Source organism: Musa acuminata, chromosome BXJ2-4 (genome assembly GCF_036884655.1).
Source record: "Musa acuminata AAA Group cultivar baxijiao chromosome BXJ2-4, Cavendish_Baxijiao_AAA, whole genome shotgun sequence".
NCBI lineage: Eukaryota > Viridiplantae > Streptophyta > Magnoliopsida > Zingiberales > Musaceae > Musa > Musa acuminata.
The window spans coordinates 25,225,634-25,244,753 of record NC_088341.1 but is presented as its reverse complement, the minus strand read 5'-3'; the positions used below and the strand labels follow the sequence as shown (position 1 = coordinate 25,244,753).

General features: G+C 36.4%; 3 protein-coding genes across 4 annotated transcripts; 1 reads left to right on the top strand and 2 right to left on the bottom strand.

The window, feature by feature from the left end:
- Positions 1–6,402: 6,402 nt before the first annotated feature.
- Positions 6,403–7,293, bottom strand: LOC103981830 (mannose-specific lectin 3-like). The gene has a single exon (XM_009398578.3). The coding sequence runs from the start codon at positions 7,291–7,293 to the stop codon at positions 6,403–6,405; it is 891 nt and encodes a 296-aa protein (XP_009396853.2).
- A 1,603-nt stretch (positions 7,294–8,896) lies between these two features.
- On the bottom strand, positions 8,897–10,286 carry LOC103981832 (uncharacterized protein At2g39795, mitochondrial). Its single transcript, XM_009398579.2, has 3 exons — positions 9,877–10,286; positions 9,358–9,722; positions 8,897–9,271 (listed from the first exon to the last, which is right to left on the bottom strand). Exons 1-3 carry the CDS (start codon positions 10,141–10,143, stop codon positions 9,112–9,114), a joined length of 792 nt encoding a protein of 263 aa, XP_009396854.2. The 5' UTR covers positions 10,144–10,286; the 3' UTR covers positions 8,897–9,111.
- A 622-nt stretch (positions 10,287–10,908) lies between these two features.
- On the top strand, positions 10,909–18,563 carry LOC135610164 (probable protein S-acyltransferase 16). Of its 2 annotated transcripts, XM_065104322.1 has the most exons (7): positions 10,909–11,408; positions 13,220–13,312; positions 13,387–13,488; positions 13,565–13,642; positions 13,717–13,815; positions 13,899–13,994; positions 17,963–18,562. In XM_065104322.1, the coding sequence occupies exons 1-7, from the start codon at positions 11,142–11,144 to the stop codon at positions 18,071–18,073; spliced, it is 846 nt and encodes a 281-aa protein (XP_064960394.1). In that variant the 5' UTR covers positions 10,909–11,141; the 3' UTR covers positions 18,074–18,562. The 2 variants fall into 2 exon arrangements, with proteins under 2 accessions (XP_064960394.1, XP_064960395.1); XM_065104323.1 differs by lacking the exon at positions 13,717–13,815 and having other exon boundaries at positions 17,963–18,563.
- The last annotated feature ends 557 nt before the right edge of the window (positions 18,564–19,120 follow it).

Here is a 19,120-nt window from a genome sequence, read left to right as displayed (position 1 = left end):
GTGAAAAAAAGTCTTGAGATTTTAGGGTGTGAAAGTGTTAAAAAAGTGCTAAGTGTTCTCCTCCTTTTTCTTTAGCTTTGTAATCATTCTAAGATAGGTGTAAGGCTTATAAAAAAGTTATCTCCTAAGCCTACAAAAAGGAGAAAGAATTATAAGAGGGTAGTTGGTCTTCGCCCATCAGAGAAAGACCATTAGTGGACATCAATAGTCTCAATGGAGGAGGAATCGGGAGTGGACATAGGTCACGAGACTTAACTACTATAAAATTGGTGTGCCTTATCTTCTTTACTATTTACTTATTTTGTAATTACTTTACATCTTCACCACTCTCCTATGAATATCTTTAAGTTAGAATGTCTTTCCAATATGGTTTTATCATATTAATTTTTACGATCGGTGTAATTCTCCAAAAACATTAATTCGCCCCACCCCCCCCCCCCCCTATTAGTGCCGACTTGATCCTAACACTATTATCGTAACTTTTGACAGTATAATTCTAGACTCTAATAGTGCTACTACCACAAAATTTAATATTTGGTTAGTACTACCGCCACTATAGGTGATATTATCGTGAGAAAGCCAAACAAGCATTAAATAGTATTTGTCAGTTAACTCAAGCGACACTATCGCCTAGACCTTATGGTACCACCTAGGCCTACTTTAAGACATATGTTTAGTCTTTTAATAAGCCCAATTCAGCCCAGCTTTAAGCCTAATGGTTTTCTTGATACGTTGATATTGTTTTAAGTTAATACTAACTCAAATTGACCTAAAATAATCTCAATAAAGACTTTAATAAATCAACCACATATCTGATATATTTACAAAGCTTTCAGCATATTGTTCTAGCATATCTTTCAATCTTCCGACACTTTCTTCAAACCTCTAGTATATTGCTTTTTCCTTCAATATATCACTCATTTTACTGGCATGTCAACTTTCTCATGACATTCAATCTTTAAGCACAATATATAATCCTTTTGGCATGATACTTGAACCTATAGAATAAAGTTTGATCTTTGCACGTCAACCAATCATTCAGCTCGACGTCTAATTTTCGATATGATATTTTTTTGACATAATGTCTTGCTCTTTTGCTCAATAGTTGGCCTTTTAGTAATATAAGTCCATGATCAAAGTATTTCCTGTATCACTTATCTCAAAAATATATTAGTCTAATAAACTCATTAATTAATTTCATCATTAAAATATAAAATTTAATAATCTCTTCCTTTTTAATGATGATAACCAATTGATGATGGAGCCTTAACCATACTCCTCTTGTCTATACACCATCTTAAAATATAATGAATTCAAATTCAGAATAATAATCTTTTAGTGTTAGTTTTGAATTTAAGTTGAAATAATTTTGATCATAAATCTTAGTGATTTTTAATAATAAAAATTAAAAGCATAATTTTAGTTCATAAAGCATCATCATAAGTTAAAAACATCATACCTTAAACATATCATAACAACATTTTTTTTTGTTCAACATTAAAGGACAAAGACAAGTATAGTACTACTTCTTCAAAGATAAAGATGGACATAATTATTACTTTTCCCTCTTTGTTATCAAGAAAAAAAAGAAATATATAATCTACTCAAGGAATGGCAATCCAAAATATCTAAATAAAGTATAAAAATATGCATTGAAGGTATCAAGACACTGATGAATATACTACATCTTAGTCAAAATCTAGACTTGGTGAAGCTCAAGACGATCCAATCAAGCTGCTATAATCTCATAAGATGAAGAAGGTGCCAAATCCACTAGAGGTCTTGCCTTAAGGGGATTAGTAAGAGGAGAAAGACTACCCTTATGTATAAGTGTGTCTGGTATAGGCTCGAGTGGAGAAAAATCAATTCTTCTAGGAAATCTAGTTCATATTCTATTAATTGTAATGCACCTCAATCTTCTCAATAGATTTCTATTAATGATATTGAATTTATCTAGTTTTATGATTTCTTCATCTAGTGAGATGGCTATGTTGTGTGCATGTAAAAATCTAGTAATCAAGCTTCCATATGGAAGCATCATATCCTTCTTAGATATATCAATCATATTTTGACGTACGAGGAAACCAAATCAATAATCACTTCTTGTCATAATCCAATATATGATATCTATTTCTAAAATATTAACTTCATTAAGATTATATTGTTTAGAAAGTAAAATACTAATTAAGATATGATGAAGTAATTTAGTGTTAAATGGTAAAAGATACTCATAACTCTTTAGGACAATAGATAGGTTAGAGTTTCTAAAAATAATGCTAGTGACCTCATGATATTTGACCATAATGGACTCGATGTCCCATTATTGAAAAAAAATAACCTTCTCTTTTTCAGTAATGCCTATGATATCCTAAAAAGATAAGTGGTTATTCTATCATTTTCATCTACATGTAAATTATTTGTAAAATATTCTAACTAGTCTTGGTAGATAAGTTTACTAATTTAAAGAATAGTAAGAACATTTAAATTAGCAAACTATTAGATTGTTTCTAGTGCACTCAAATCTTCTAGGTCTATATACTTTTCTTTGTAAACAATCTTATATTCAAATATTAAAAATGTTAGGACATGTTCATAGGAATCAAATAAGATAGTGTCATTGGTTTCATATATTCTTCTATTTCCTTTATCCTTTGAGGATATTCTAGGTATCATGAAGATTATAATATATATTATAAAAATAAAAATAAGAATAAATTTTAAATTGATAATAAGACGAGGATTTAGAGGTTATCCTTTTAGTCTAGCCTTTTGTCAACTTAAGTCTCTTTGTTGATCACTAAGAAGATTGATTAAGTCCTAGGCTTTAGGTAAGTAAAGAGGAAGAAGAGATCTTGAGGAGAGATTAGGGGAGGTTTAGAGGAGAGATTTTGAGGAGGAAGAGGGTGAAAGAGGATTATGGGGGAGGTTTAAAGGAGGAAGAAGAGGGTTAGAGTGAGAGATCGGCTAGGGAGAGGAGATGAGTTTAGAGAGGGTTTAGGTGATTCTACCACTAGCCTTAAAATTAAATCGGGTTGAATCGAATTGATGGTGGTAGTACGACTAGCTTTGGCGATGCTACTATTACTTAGTAGAGAGTACTAGCGATAGTATTGTTAGTCTAGTGGTACTATCACCAGGCAATTTTATTTTGGGACTCTCACATAATAATATCAAAATTTATTTATTCAAGTTTAACATGTCTAATTCCCTTCTAATAAAATCAAATTGTTTCTTATTCAATAGTTGAGTGAAAATATCCACTAGTTGATATCCTGTGTTAATGAAATCCAAAGATATATCATGATTATTTATATGATTTCTAATGAAATGATGTTTAATATTAATGTATTTGGTTCAAGAATGTTGAATAAGGTTTTTTGATTAGCAAATTACACTGGTATTATCACTCTTTATAGGAATATGTTTTAAGTAAAGCCTATAAACTTTCAAAGTATTTATAAAAATGTATCACAATATTAGAATCTTTTGGATACTTTAGATAATTATATTTTTATCATAAATCCTTTTTGGGATCATTTATGTTACTATAAACTTGCCGTTGTTGTTGAAATATGAAACATTAAAGGCAAAAAATATAATTATCTAGGAGGAAATGGCAAATAGCTAACAATTAATATCATTCTTATAGTGACCAACTAGTATCAACATACTAGAAATTAGTTAATAACTACAAATCATGTAGCAACCAACAACTATAGGGTGTTGTTTAATATATAGTGGAGTGTTTAAATCAAGATTATATATATTTAGCATGACACTGGTTCACATTAAAATATAAGTTGAGGTGTTTTAGATAAAAAATATCACTGTTATCTAAGCACTGCAAAAGTTTTTTCTCAAAATGCAGTATCAAAAGTTTTTCTTTTTGCCTATTATAGAATGAGTATTTTGGGGGTGGGTGGGAGAACGTGGATTAGTTGGTTGAAATAGTTACGTGGAATCAACTCTTTTGACCCTTAGTTGAACCTAAGCCTAGTTTAATTCGGGTGCATGTCTGAGCCACCTGGTGCTTGGGCTTGGTTGTGCTTGACTCGTACCCATTTTAAATTGATTGTTTGCTTAGGCACTTAGATGAGTGCTTAAAATAAGGAATTGGATATTTTTAGGGAGAGGAAAGTTATTGTTTTAGAAGAATCTAAATAGTGTGTATTCCCATATGATATATAAAGGGTTTAATCTATCATATACTATGGCAAATCAGTCTCCATCGAGGCAAAGAAAGGGATAAAAAGAGTACATCAAGGGTCAGTTATATTAAATGAATTATCGATCAGATCTGCCATAAGAACGTATGATCAAAACAATTCAATAGTTGGTTGTCATGTCATCTCCAAGGGGCATTTTGGGACCTCAATCTCATACAATCTATTTTGGGTAACTAATGGAATGGAAAGGAGCCTTAACTTCTTCAGACTATAAACCCATAATGGGTTATTTCTGTGGGACTCGAAGAGGGATCATCATGAATGATAGGTGATTTGAATTGGGTTTTTAGATCAAGAAATTAGTCAAGCCCTTATTAGGCCTAGGCCTATGGATCTTGATCCAAGGGTCGTACATCTGGTTCACCTATTAAATATTTGTAGAAGAAAGGATTTGTTAAAATATTTGTATCATCATGTGTGTGTCATCAACTTTATCCACTAGAAGTTGGACTTGTGCCATCAACTTTATCTTCATGTCAGTCCTAAGTGTGGGGATCTAGTGTTTCTTTGCCTCTATGCCATTAAGGCAAAGACAATAGAGGATAAAGTTATCGGTTCAGATCTATCATCAGGGCAATCAAACAATCCCTAGAAATGATTTGGCAACTAATTGCTATGTTGTCCTATCTCCATGAGGCATCTCAGGACCTTGCTCTTGAATGCTCTATTTTGGGTAGCTAATATAATGTGAAGGCATCAACTTTTCAAAACTACAAAACTCTATTTGATTCCTTATGTTGTGTGGGCAACTGAACTGGTCGGACCCCTTCTGGGCCTAGGCCTACGTTGGATCTTAATCCAAGGGTCATACATTTGGTTCCTCTTCAAATGTGTAGCTTTAAGGGAAGAGTTAATAATTATCTTATCAGTTAGGGATAAATTTTAGGGGAAGAGTTAGGATCAAGGTTAGCGCTTTCTTTTAAATTTTGTATAGTCTTCTTTGCAAATGTGTAACTAGCTCAAAAATTTTTTGAAGAGACGAAAATATTACCTTATGCAAACTTTAACTTGTAGGGAAAGAGAAAGGGTTTGTTGAAATATGTATATTATTTTATATGTATCTTAAGAGTTTTTAAAATATATTTATCTACAACATGTGTATTTAACCTTATCCATCATAAGTTGGGTATGTGTTTCATCATATCTACCTGAGTATATGGGGACTTGATATTTTTTCCCTCTATGCTATCGAGGTGAAGATAAAAGAGGTCGAGGGAGTGCTAGGTATTGAGGATAAATAAAACGAGACAAAAGGATGAAGTAGATGAGTTATCCATTATGGGTCAGGGCTATCAATAAAAAATCGATAGATAGGTTGATGAGTCGATGTGTCATAAGAGAAAAGTTTATGTTATGGGCCACTATGATGCTGAGTTACAGACCTTCAAGAGGTAATTCATCTTTTGACAAAGGACATATCCGGGCAATGGAGAGTGGCAACTCTTTTGAGTTGCACAGTATTATAATGGTGCCAGATGATTGCAGAGTGCGGTTCATGTTTCAGTCCAAAACTTGATTTTCTCGGTAAATTATCATTATATTAATGCTAAAGAAATATAATAGAATTTTTGGTGGGAAGATTATATTTAAGGTGCATTATTTTGCACAAAAGTTCTATTTTTTGAACCTTCAATTCTTATCTCTGATTCACAAAGGTATTGGAATTCACAAGGTTAGCATATATTATTATATTTATCAATTCAATTCAAAAATAAAAAAATTATTAGGTTTAGATTCTAGGATTTAGAGTTTAGAGTGATCTCAACCCAACATCAACATCAATTCACATATTAGGTTGTGGATCAAACCCATCCGATTCCAATTCTTAATAAAAAAAATATATGGATTATTCACTTAATCCTCTTTCATGAATATATTTTAATAAAAACAATTGGCTGTTGTTCCTTTTTCAACATCGTCTCTTCTGTTATTCCAATATAGGCTTTTGAATATGAATATTACCATAACATATATCTTTGAGAAAATCTGATATATTAGCCAAATATACATCTCCAATCAATCAAACTTTGTCTGATATATTAATTTATTTACTTGGGCAGAGTTTCCAAGTAGAAAGACATATGATCCGATTTATTATTGTGGAGTTACATGAACCACCAGTGGCGGAATCGCCTAAAGATATCTCGAGCTTCTAATTACGTTTGCAGCGTAGCAGCTAATAAGATATCGGAGCCGGAGAGAATGCAAAAGGAGTGGTTTGATAGTAGCCACCGGTGGCCCAGATTAAAGGTCCATAGACGGCAGCTTGGCCATTGGACTGGAGGATCAGCACGTAGTCGCCATCCCCTCGTGGCGAAGGCTTGGTCGACCATATGCTCTGATACTCGTCGTCTTTGATGGTGAGCTGGCCCATGCGATTAAGCCTGAGAAAGCAGTGCTTGCCTCGGCCTACACTGCCCGACACCCACAGGTACTGGGACTCGCCCTTGACGAGCTCCAAACTGCAACTTTCAAGCATGGTCAGGGAATAATCCCTGGTTGCAAGCCCCTCGTTTTCGCCGAGAATGTCGGATGAGAATAAGGTGTTGTCAACCGTCGGAATGACATCGTCATCGGACTCCCCCTCCTCGCCGTCGTCCATGAGCACATCACTGGCGGGCCCGGTGTCAGGGGCGGACCAGACGACCGGGCCGTAGATGCCAACTTGTTTGTCGGGTCTGAGCACGGCCGCATACCTGCCTTCGCTGGCGGGGGTTCCAGAAGTCCAGACTGTGGTGCCGTCGGGGGCGGAGATGACCAGTTGACCGTATTGGTTGAGGGAGACGGTGCAGTTAACGTGGCCCTGGTCGTAGGTATCGGAATAGAAAGTCGCCTCGCTCTGCTCGTAAAAAACGAGGTTGCAGTCGCTTTGCATGGTGAAGGTAGCGTCGAGGTAGGAGAGCTGGCAGTCAGGACAGAGGACATCCCCGGTGAGCATGATGTTGTTATCGTGGGCGGTGGAGGGGCTTGTGCGCGAGAGGGCGTAGAGAACGAATAAGAGAGCACACACCACCCTAGGCATGGCCATACTCTTTCTCGCTGGGTACCTCGCCGACGTCTCCTGCATCTCTAATTATATACACGATGTATGAGGAGGAAGGTAGAGATGAAAAACCAGGGCATGGCTTTTGGTGTGATCAGGTTGACGAATCCCGTGCGTCTCTCAAGGACAAACCTATGAAAAAAGCGTGCAGGGGAGGTGATATTAAAAAGAATGCTATGGTCTCACGATTTGTGTGTAAGGATGCCTATCACCACCATCCCTACCCTACCATCATCAACATACATATATATATATATATATATATATATATATATATATATATATATGTGTGAGAAATAAAAAAAATAGAGAGAGAAATTCCTGCAAAATTCTCTCGCATCACTCTATTCCAACTTTGGTTGTTGTATACTATCTAGCTATTCTTCTAAAAATCCCTAATGTATTATTATTAAGGATGTGGTGGCTTATGCAGCAAGTCCCCTACTCCAACAAGTATGATAAGAAAGGTGATTGTTGACTTCAATTAACAAGACAGCTTCTCCATCTTTCTTTGCTTCAATATATCCTAGTCTTAAAACCCAAAGTTCAATCTACTGTTGAATTCTTCCAAAAGAAATTGCAGTTACTGCTTGAAATCCCTTTTCTTGCAGCCAAACAATATCTATCTGTTTCTGGTGAAGGCTCTTCAAGTCCACAATTTCATCTTCATCTAAGCCTATTTCAACAACCAACGATGACTGTTAATCATCAAAATTTACCCTTCGATACCTGTAAATCTATTGGAATCCTATCAAGATGACCTATACAAAGTCACCCGACAAATAAAAATTGGTTTGAGGGGCCATTTCACCCGTACTAAACAGAAACCCTGTCTAAGGTGCCCATTTCCAGTGCATAACTTGAAAGAGTGTAAATATAGAATCGGTAGATGAAGTTGAAGTGGTATAACACAATAATATGAACTTGCAAGGAAAAAGATAACACACAGTGAAGAAAATTTTTGTTGTTGTAACATCTACCACCTCATATTGATTTTTTAAGCTTAAACCTCTCATTTTTAATCAGACATTTCATCAAGTTGCAGCAAAAGACATACTAATCGAGGTGGTTCCTATATGATGAGTGTCAAGCAAAGTGTAAATAAATCTTACTGTCGCCCGATCATATTTAGTATTGCATGTCCAATTTTACTACGTTACATAGACATTTAACTTACTATTTAGCATACAGCTAAATTCAAAGGGACTAAAAAATGTGAACCGCATACACACAAACCCTATTTGTCATACTCCCTATTCTTCTCTAAAGAAGAAGCTCATTTCTCAGGCAAAGAATAATACTTCCATATGCATCAGATCACTTACCTCTACCTAAACTCATGCGACTACATGACCTACTTTTACATAATGAAGGTAATTTATGCAAAAAAAAAAAGAGAACACATACGAATCTGTATTCATGTGATTGCCATTTAAACAGAAGGAAAAAACAAATCAATTATTATAGGAAAAATAACTACCTCAGCAGTTTCTAAAGCAACAGCTAACAATATTAATGAAGGGTGATTGTGATAATCCATAGTCTATTTTACCTCATAAGCTTGGCAAGTAGGAAGCTTTCCTCCACCACAAAGCACACAAAGGAATGTTTTCAATTGTGCAAGCCATAAAATCCGCAAGCCAGAGATTGGTGCCATTGTTTTGGACTTGAAACCAGTACAAAACTGAACTAACAACGTCAGGTAGTAGCTCACATCCATTAACATTCTCAAAGATGCTAATAGGCTGGGTTGGTAATGTCACTAAACAAATCATAACGAGCTTGCAATTTGGTAATGATTCAAACTAAAAGATCGTATCATCTGGGAAAATTTTTCAGATTCTAATTCTGAATAAACTGCTTCAAATTCTTCAACCACCACAGGTACTCTCGGCTGTCCTTGTTTATCATGTACTCATGCAAAAAGTTGGTTGTCATGGGCGAAATTCCTCTAATCTCCAGATACTTGTAGAAAGCTTTCTGCAAATTCTCATCCAGATCACTGAAGGACAAGCAGCAAGTTACAGCCATTAACAAATAGATTTTATAGACATTAAACGTAACAAATCGATGGAGAGAATTACTGACTTGAAATCGGGTCCTTCGTAGGCAAGCATCTCATCATCAGATTCTTTGTTTTCTCTAACGGACATGCTGTCGATTGTAACTTCATCAGCGTAGGCAGTGCAAGAGAACTCCAAGCTTGGCCCATTTCCTTTCGAGATGTTCACGGTCAGCGGAACGCTGGATTGACCGGGCTTCTCCTCTTGATCACCGTCCTCATTATCATCGTCACCCACTCGATCATGATCCGGTTCCTCTCCGGTGACGAGGCTGGGCATAGAAACTATGACTTCAATGTTCTCTCCCTGGAAGCTTCTCTTAAGGGTTACAGTGTTCATCCCCTTGTCATCCTGGATCTCGAACGGAAACCCGTCGGGCACTTCCTCCACCTGATGAAGCGATTGAGGTAATAAGCACAGCAAGAATTAGTCCCAAGTGTGATCTTTTCCATCAAGATTGGATTTTATTCTCGGAGATTTCAGAATGGAGCTGTGGGCAAAAGGGAACCAAGTACTTTCTGAAAAGGGAATACAGGAAACTCACTCGATCGTGGTCGTCAGACTCCAGTGCACACTTGATCTCCGACTCGATGACACGGACGAGGTCGGCGTCGGTAGCTGGCTTCTTTGCCGCCGAAGAGAAGCACGCGGCGGAAGAGAAGGGGAAAGCTGTTCTCTCTCCGATCGTTGTCCTCGGAGACAGGATCTGGATCAGCGTCGAGCGGTTGGCCTGGTGGCCTCGCCAAAGGAAGCGGACGGCCACAGGGGCGGCGGCAGAAGCGGCACGGCGAAGAGCGGCGGAGAAGGCCATTGTCGCGGCCGCTGGAACCGGAAGTAAGCGTGCTTGACGCGGACGCACAAATACAAATTACCGTAGTAGGGGGTTAAGCCTCTAGGGTTTAGAGAAGGGGCGGCGTTGCACGGGTCCAAGATATAGATAGGGTCACCCGTTAGTGCGGCCGACAACGGCCCATAACAAATTGCAACTTACGCAGCGGCCGCATGAAATTTTTATAATTGGATTTAGAATATTTTAATGTCAAATTTAAAATATTTTTAGATTAAATTCATAATCAAATATATTTCAGTTTTAAAATAGGAGTCAAATATAATAATACTAATTATAACTTTTTCAATTGTTTAAATTATTTCAAGTATAATGAAATAAAACCTCTTCAAACCACCAAAAGCTTTTATTATATGAGTCAAAATATGATACAAATATCCTTTCTAATGTATTTTTTATTACAGGATGATTTTATAAGTATTTTTATATTAAATTTAATATATTTTCAGGTTGAATATACAGTCGAATATGTGTTTAAGTTTATTTTAGAAAGTAATAATATGAAGTTTCTCTGTATCACCTGAAACATTCTCTCAAGTTCTTCATAGCTCTTTCTGATGAGTATTCTATTTAAGGAAGACTACGGTGGCATGTTTTTACGTTGATTTTGCAATTAAATAAATCTTAATTAATTTTCAAGTGTAAAAATTAATAAATATATTTTATTTTTATTTAACTTGACAAATAAATTGATTTACTGAATATAAGATCACATAATGGTAACATAATAATGGGCAATTTTTTTGAACACGGAGAGGCAACTGTCGTGGGCAAAGGTGAAAAGCGTAGTATAACGGCGCCGCCGTCGCCGCCGGCGCTGGCGCCTCCTTGTCGCCCATCGTCCTTACCCACTAATCCTTCTAGTTGAGGGCTGCGAGGAATCGACGCTTCCATTATACCAAACGTCATAGCAAGTAATAGAAACCTAGCAGAGAAGGTGTTGGGGATCGGATCGGAGGAGGATGCGAGGCTACGTGACGCTCCCCATCTTTATCGTGCTCACCGCGATTGGCTATCTGTACTATACGACCCTTTTCGTCTTGATCGATGGATGGCTGGGGCTGTCGACGGCGGCTGGGTTCGCGAACGCCGCCGTGTTCACCGCTCTCGCCGTCGTGGTCGTTGTCACCTACGGGATCGCCGTGTTCAAGGATCCAGGCCGTGTTCCGAACTCCTTCTCACCCGACATCGAGCACTCAGAGAGCCCAATCCACGAGATCAAGAGGAAGGTCTGGATTCCCGTCTCGTCCCTAAATATCCCAGTAAATTTTCTCGTGATTTGTATGCTATACTATGATGGTTTTAGTCCTTCGTTGCTGAATAAAGGCGATCTTCTACTGGTTCTTATATAGCATCTGTTCTGAATTTGGTAAAATAGTGGACATTTTCGTCTGGCTTCCTTCCAAGCATCTGTTTTGTTTTGTAGTGACTTTGATTTGCACCAAATTGCCATTGGAGATCTTGTCGTGCGACATGAATTCTCTTTCGTGGATCGGATGTCTGCATGTTAGTCTCTAAAGTTGCTTAATAACAAGCACATCTAATTCACCGACGGACATATGTAATTTAAATGGACTCCTTTCAGGATTTTCCTCTTATCCATATTGTGGAATAGGAGAGTCACTTTTACGAGTATGAGAGATTTACTACATTTTATATGGCACAGATTTACTAGGAAGACGAATCTGAATGCACTCTTTTCCGCAGTTGGACAGTTAATTCGCTTGTGAACTTGAATATTTGATTTAAACTGAGACTCACTCAAGTTGTTTTGATCTACCTACTGGGTTTAAACCCTACACCACATCGAAATGATACCGCAGAAGGTATATGATCATGAAATAGAAAATTGTGTAGATAATAATATTTAAATTTTATATTGCAAACAGGCACTAAAAAAAGTAATGTATGTTAAAAATGCACCCGGGCCTACCCTTAAACAAGCATTTAAAAAACTTTTGTCTTTGACTTTCTTTGAACTTTTTAATATATGGCTTCCCACCAATTTCATGATATAGCATGCCGAACCAGAACCCATATATGGGCCTTGATATTGCTTAAATAGAGCTCAATGCCATGTGAAGATCCATTTAACGGTCCTAAATACTTGAGACAATGTGGGCGCTGGTTGTTGCCGTGAAGGTATACACTATTTGTTTAAAGCCCAAGAGCATCTATTGGATTCGTCCATCTAGCTTTTTTGTATTAGATTTGTTTCTGTCACTTTAGCAAATGTTCACTTAAAGATAAGTATGTATTTGTTCTTTCTTGCTCATCAGTTTTATGTTAAAACCTCAACCTTTGTATTATTGTTTGAAGATTAATTGATGTATTGCCATAGTTAGATTTGCTTGATATGAAAATTACCCCTTGGTCACATGTTTTCATTTGCAATCTATCCTTTTGGCCCGATGCTCAACCTAAAGCTTAAAATGGCCTTCAAACTAGTATTTTGTTATTTCTATATGGTTATTGGTCACCTACTGATGATTTGCTCTTAGTAATTTATCTCTTATCTCTTATCTCTGGTCATATTTTTCTGGTGTGTGTGTGTGTATATATATACATATATATATATATATATATATATATATATATATATATATATATAGATAGATATATATATATATATACATATACACATATATATATATATACATATATACATATATACATATACACATATATATATACATGTATATATATACATATACACATATACATACATATATATATACATACATATATATACATATACACACATATACATATACATATAGATATACATATACATATACATACATATATATATATATATATACATACATATATATATATATATATATACATACATATATATATATATATATATACATACATATATATATATATATATATACATACATATATATATATATATATATACATACATATATATATATATATATATACATACATATATATATATATATATATATATACATACATATATATATATATATCCACAGATGAAACTAACTTGACATTGGTAATTTTTCAGGGTGGAGACCTGAGATACTGCCAGAAGTGTTCCCACTATAAGCCTCCTCGTGCACATCACTGTCGTACTTGTAAAAGATGTGTCTTGAGAATGGTATGCATCTTGACTTTCTCTTCTGTAGTTTCAAACCTTTTGCTGGTTTTATTATGGCCTATTGATGCTTGCAGGATCACCACTGTGTCTGGATAAACAATTGTGTCGGGCATGAGAACTATAAGGCCTTCCTTATTTTCGTGTTTTATGGTGTGATTGCCTGCATCCATTCTATGGTATAGTTTCATTTCTTTTATGCCTTTAGCAGCCTGGGAGATTTTCGTTAACAAAGGATTTAAGATATTGCTATAGGTTTTGCTTGTGGGAAGTGCTTCTTATGCTCTCCACAACGATCAGGAACATAATGCTGGATTTTTCAATATTTCGTATGTAAGTGACTTACGAACATTGATACAACCTGTTCTTATGTTAGCATTGACTTGAAATAGTGATATAATTGACAGATAATTTGTGGCATTCTGCTACTTCCCTTAACTATTGCATTAATTGTCCTTTTGGGTTGGCATGTTTACCTCATCCTACAAAACAAGACCACAATCGAGGTTTGGAAGTTATTGAATATCGTTTGAGTATTTCATGTTTGACTTCGGCAAACAACTCTTTGTACTATTTTTGTGCCCTGCAGTATCATGAAGGAGTAAAGGCAATGTGGCTGGCAGAAAAGGTAGGAAATGTGTATCGGCATCCATATGACCTTGGTATTTATGAAAACCTTATGTGGGTAAGAACTTTCTGCTATTTGGCTACAGTTTTACTTTGTTGGTAACAAGAAGCTTTTGGTGCTATTGCATGCATTAAGACCTACTTTTAAGAATAAATCAATACAGACAATAATAATTGTATTCACTAGGTAGTACTGTTTAGTATTCTTGGATGTCAAATTAATGTTTCTTGCATCTCATTTCCAATTTTTACCAAATTATTGCTATTATATTTTTAAGGACAAAGTATTGTACATTCCCCACCACTCACTTATAATTTCATTGAAACACATAAAATAAAAAATATTATAAATATTTCTCTAAAGAAATGAACTTTTTAACTGATAGATGTTCTAAAATTCAAGGTTCATCGTACCATAACGTACCGCTCGATATAGGTGGTATGTATCGATCTGATAGGGGATTGGTATGAGTAATATATTAGTATGTCTGCATATATCATGCATTGGTACATTCGACACAGCTCGATATGTACCGTACTGACAGTTGGTCGGTACACTAGTATGGATTGGTGAGACGAACCATGCTAAAATCTATTAAAGGATAAATTGTTATTAGTGGAATCTTTTCCGCAATCCTTGTAAAACCCATCAGTGACTATATTTGATCATGTAGTTCACCAAGTATAGTGATAGGACGTGTAAAAGCGAACTTAATTGCTATAGATCATGGCTTCATATGTGCTCTGAGCAATGAAGATTGTAGACCTGGGTTCATAGAAATAAAACTCATATAACATGTAGTAAGGTATATTATGAAAGAGAAAAAGAGAAACAACATTAGGGGTCGGAATAATATTTTTCATTGTAACTAATTAGATATTAGTCAAGCTAAATTCTTGGTTTATTAGATTATTTGCCATATTTGCAACTTTAGACAAATATACAGGAAACTTTACATGTTCTGAAAGGTACATTTGTCCCTTCTCTAAGTAATTCTTCATTAGCAAAACAAGCCTTTAACATTTAGCATGTAGTACCTTGAAAGAAATATCTAGTGAATCCTTGATTCATGCACTTTTTTCTGGGATTAGTTCATATTCCATCTATTGGTGAAATCTCTTGACCGGTCTACTAGGTTGAGTCAAAGCATCAACTGATCTAGTTGGATAAGCCTAGTTGCCAACTGTAGTAGGTGACTGTACCTAGTCACAAACATAGGTGGAGTAATCAACACTAGTTGATGGTAGGAGCCATGACTCATCCGTATGCTCCTCCCAATCCAAAGAGCCTAACTATGTTGTCCAATCTTTGGAAGTCATCAGGGTGAGAAAGTTGCAAATGTTGTAGCTTCTTGAATGCCCAACCGGGGTATTTGACAATAGGTTATGGCCCAATAGAGCAATAAGCACTTCTAAGACTATTGTTTTTTTAATTGTGGGTGCTGTTTGAACAAATGCCTAATCAACCAAGCCAAGAAGCAGATGTGGATGAAAAATAATGCACCTTACAGCCTAGAGATATATTTAAGCTGACTGACGTGACAATTGGTCACTGATGGACCATCTACCAGTATTTAAGAGCCGTCTAATTGAATCTTGGAACTCAAAAGCCGTCATCATTGGCGCAATGGGTTTGCCGACCTTTGTTTGCACAAAAGGGGTATAAAAAGAGTTCTCGGAGTAAAGGATTAAGACAATTGCCTTCACAGTTTTCTATTACTTGGACTTTGATAGGCATCGAGGAGGACCCTGCCAGGACCATTCTTGTTGCTTGTTTATACTCAACACTATCCTAGGTGTACAGCTTACAAGGCATAACGGCAAAGAAATAGACTGGTCCAAGTACCACATGTCAGTTGGATGACTGAAATCAACTTCATCATCTATGATTATCTATTACTGTCTTTTAGTCATTTTCCAGCAGTAAAGCCTTTGTTTTCTCTGTAGATTATATCTTACAACACCTTTCTCTTTGAATCATAGAAAACCCAAGTTGAAAGGGTTAATCCTACTAGTTTGGTATCAGAGTTTTTCTATGAGAGATCCATGGAGAATCAAGCTTCTAGATTTGTGGTGTATGGTGTACTTTTGCATTGGCATCTCATGATTTTTGCATTGAGAGGCTAGAGGACTTGATCGAGAAGATGATATTTTCCGACAATTGTAGGGAAAAGGTTAACGACTTCATGAAAAATTTGATCTATTGATTTGAGCAATTGGTAAAAGAATTGATTATGACAGCCTCATTGTAACTGGAATCCTAAAAATAAAATTGCGCAAAGATTCACATTAATTACTTATAGGTGTTGATCGATTACATAGCAACAAAGTGTCATCACAACAAGAGGTTGTGATGAAAACACCTCCAGTCATGCAATACCGACAAGATATGACACTACAAACACTAGGCAAGCAGAGGACAGCCAGACCGATCAAGCGGTTTATAAGAATGGTACATCAAGACCTCCTACAAAGGTTTTGGTTGTGGATGAAATTACTACTAATGCCATTGGAGCAATCACTATCTGCATCATTATAGTACCAGGATAGGAAATAACCATGTCATAGATTTGCTTTGGGTATACCAATACCAACACGTGGTCAAAATAGTAGGGGTCAACCAGTTCTATAACCCCTACGGCCCAATGTGTTGGCAGTGACAACTTCAATGATTGATTAATGCAGTTTCTTCATCTCCACTGCAAATTAATCAACCCCATCAGCAGCAGTAGTTTGGCCAATAAGGAGGCGGGGGGCAACAACTAAATCTAGTTAGTATGCAATGGGGGTTGGCTTGCATGCTTGAGGCATTGTTTCCTCAACTTTATTGATCAATATGGTCCAGTTTTATTGGTCCAACGACTGATCAGTATGTGGATTGGGCATTTTCACTTGGTTTGATCTGAATCTAAGCTCATTGCCCTGTAAGCTACCACACCAGTACCCAGCTATACCCAACAATCAGCCTACTGCCAGATACCTATACCCATTGTGCGCCACTTTCTTTTTCTATTTTAATTTCTCTTCTTTTGTTATTTTTCCTCTTCTTCCATTACTCTGCCCCTTCCTGTTGCTGTTGCTGTTCCTCCCTCTCATCTCTACGTCAATTACTGACTTGTGTTGGCACTAGGTTAATCCATGCTTGGATGGTATTTTTTTTATGCACTGATGTCAAGACTAGGCCTTTTTATATGGTGAACTACGATGCACTTTCTTTAGGAGCAACAACAAAACCTTGCACTGGAATTGGCACTAGCACAACCTGCAGAGCAATCAGAGCTACAAATTGGTTTACCCGTCATATGATGGAAGTTATTTTCCCAAGTTTGACAAGGGTCGCCAACTAATTAGCTCTTCATAGCAAAGCAATTCTTAAAATGCATGACTATTCTTGAAGACTCAAAAGTTGTTGTGCAAGGTCTGCCGTACCGAAGCGTACCACCCATACTAGGCGGTACGTACCGGTCCGACAGGTTATCGGTACGCGGATCTTCCGGTACCGCTACAGTGCTACAGTATTATACTGTAGCACTGCTACAGTATGAAAATAAAAAAATATTCGGTACACTTTGATGTACCGCCCGGTACACTGGTACCGTACCATACCGAGCCCGGGTCGAAACGTCGGTACAATACGGTACAGTGAACCGTTGTGCTTCCCTCTTTTCACTGGATAGATTCTGTTGCACGGTGGTGCAAATAATTTTCAATCCAAATTGGCATGCATGCTTGGAGGGAATATTTCAAAGCACTGATGTCGAGATTTAGGCTTTTTTATATGGTGAACAATGGTGCACTGCTCAAACAACTTAAGAGGGCTTAGTAGTAGACTAGCAGGATGAATTTGGGAAGGTCAGCAACAGTCTCATTGATTTTAATTGACTCTTGATGATCAGAAAATTTATAAGCAGTCTAGAAGAGAGCTTGAAGTGCCCATCTTTTGGGTATAATGAAACAGCTAGTTTCTAGGAATGACTGCAGATGGTCAATGCCTTCTGGGATAAATAAAATCTAAATTTCTTGCAGGTTCTGGGACCCAGCATATTCTATTGGTTCTGCCCTGTGACGAAGAATTTAGGCTCTGGTCTCCGTTTTCGCACTGGATACGACGTTCCATTATCCACATTTCAAAGCTGAGTTATGTGATGACACAGAAATGCAGTAGTTTGAGATGAATGACCAGAGTTGTTGAGGATCTTATAAAAACTTTTTTTTCGATCAGCTACAACTGAGACAATTGTTCGTGGATGAGTCTCGTTGGGTTTCTTGTTACCCACCGGCACGTACATGGTTGTGAATAGGTTAAGTTGGTAACATTTTGGAGTGTTCAGTGTTGGAGAGCATTCCCACGTTAGAATTGTGAGCTTAGTCAATGAATACTGTAAAAAAAAAATTTTTTTTAGTAGTTTTCAGCTCGTCTTTGGGTTATATATTATTCGCTATGTGTTTATAAATTTGACCTGCTGATGTTCGCTATTTGGAAGCTCAAGGTTTCTTTCCCAGAGGAGAACATGCTCAGAGAACACGTTTCTAGTTTTTTAGTATTTTTGGTGCCTTGTATTTGTATTAGTTCTTCAGATTTTGATCATCGGTACAGTGTATTATTTCTAAGATTTGCATAGGATGTCATTTGATAAATAAAAGAAATCACGACCAAACAATTCTGTGCTAGATATGCATGCACTTTTGATACTGTAAAAATGATGTTTGTATGAATCATTTGGTCACCGAGACATGATATATGTTACAATAAAATCAATGTCTTAGTGATATGTGTATATTTGGGTTGGTAGATACATGTATGGTGAGTGCTGCATGCTTATTCTACTCGTTACTCAGCACCCAACGAACACACAAAATCTTAAAATGTTTGTCCAATCATAGTGAAATGATGGAATACAGGAGACAATTACACAAACAATACGACAAAATACATTGAATTCTATTCTATGTTGGTCTCTAAAGCAGGTCGAATATGAAGGTCACAGTGCAACACGAATGGTTTGAGTAACTTTGCTTGATCAAAACCCCCCCAACCGCTGGAGAAGAATTAACGAAGCCAACACATTCCACATAACACATGGCATCGCCCATATATATATATATATATATATATATATATATATATGAAAAATCGAAGATAAAGATTTTAATATTTCACTTCGTAAATATAAGAATTATAAT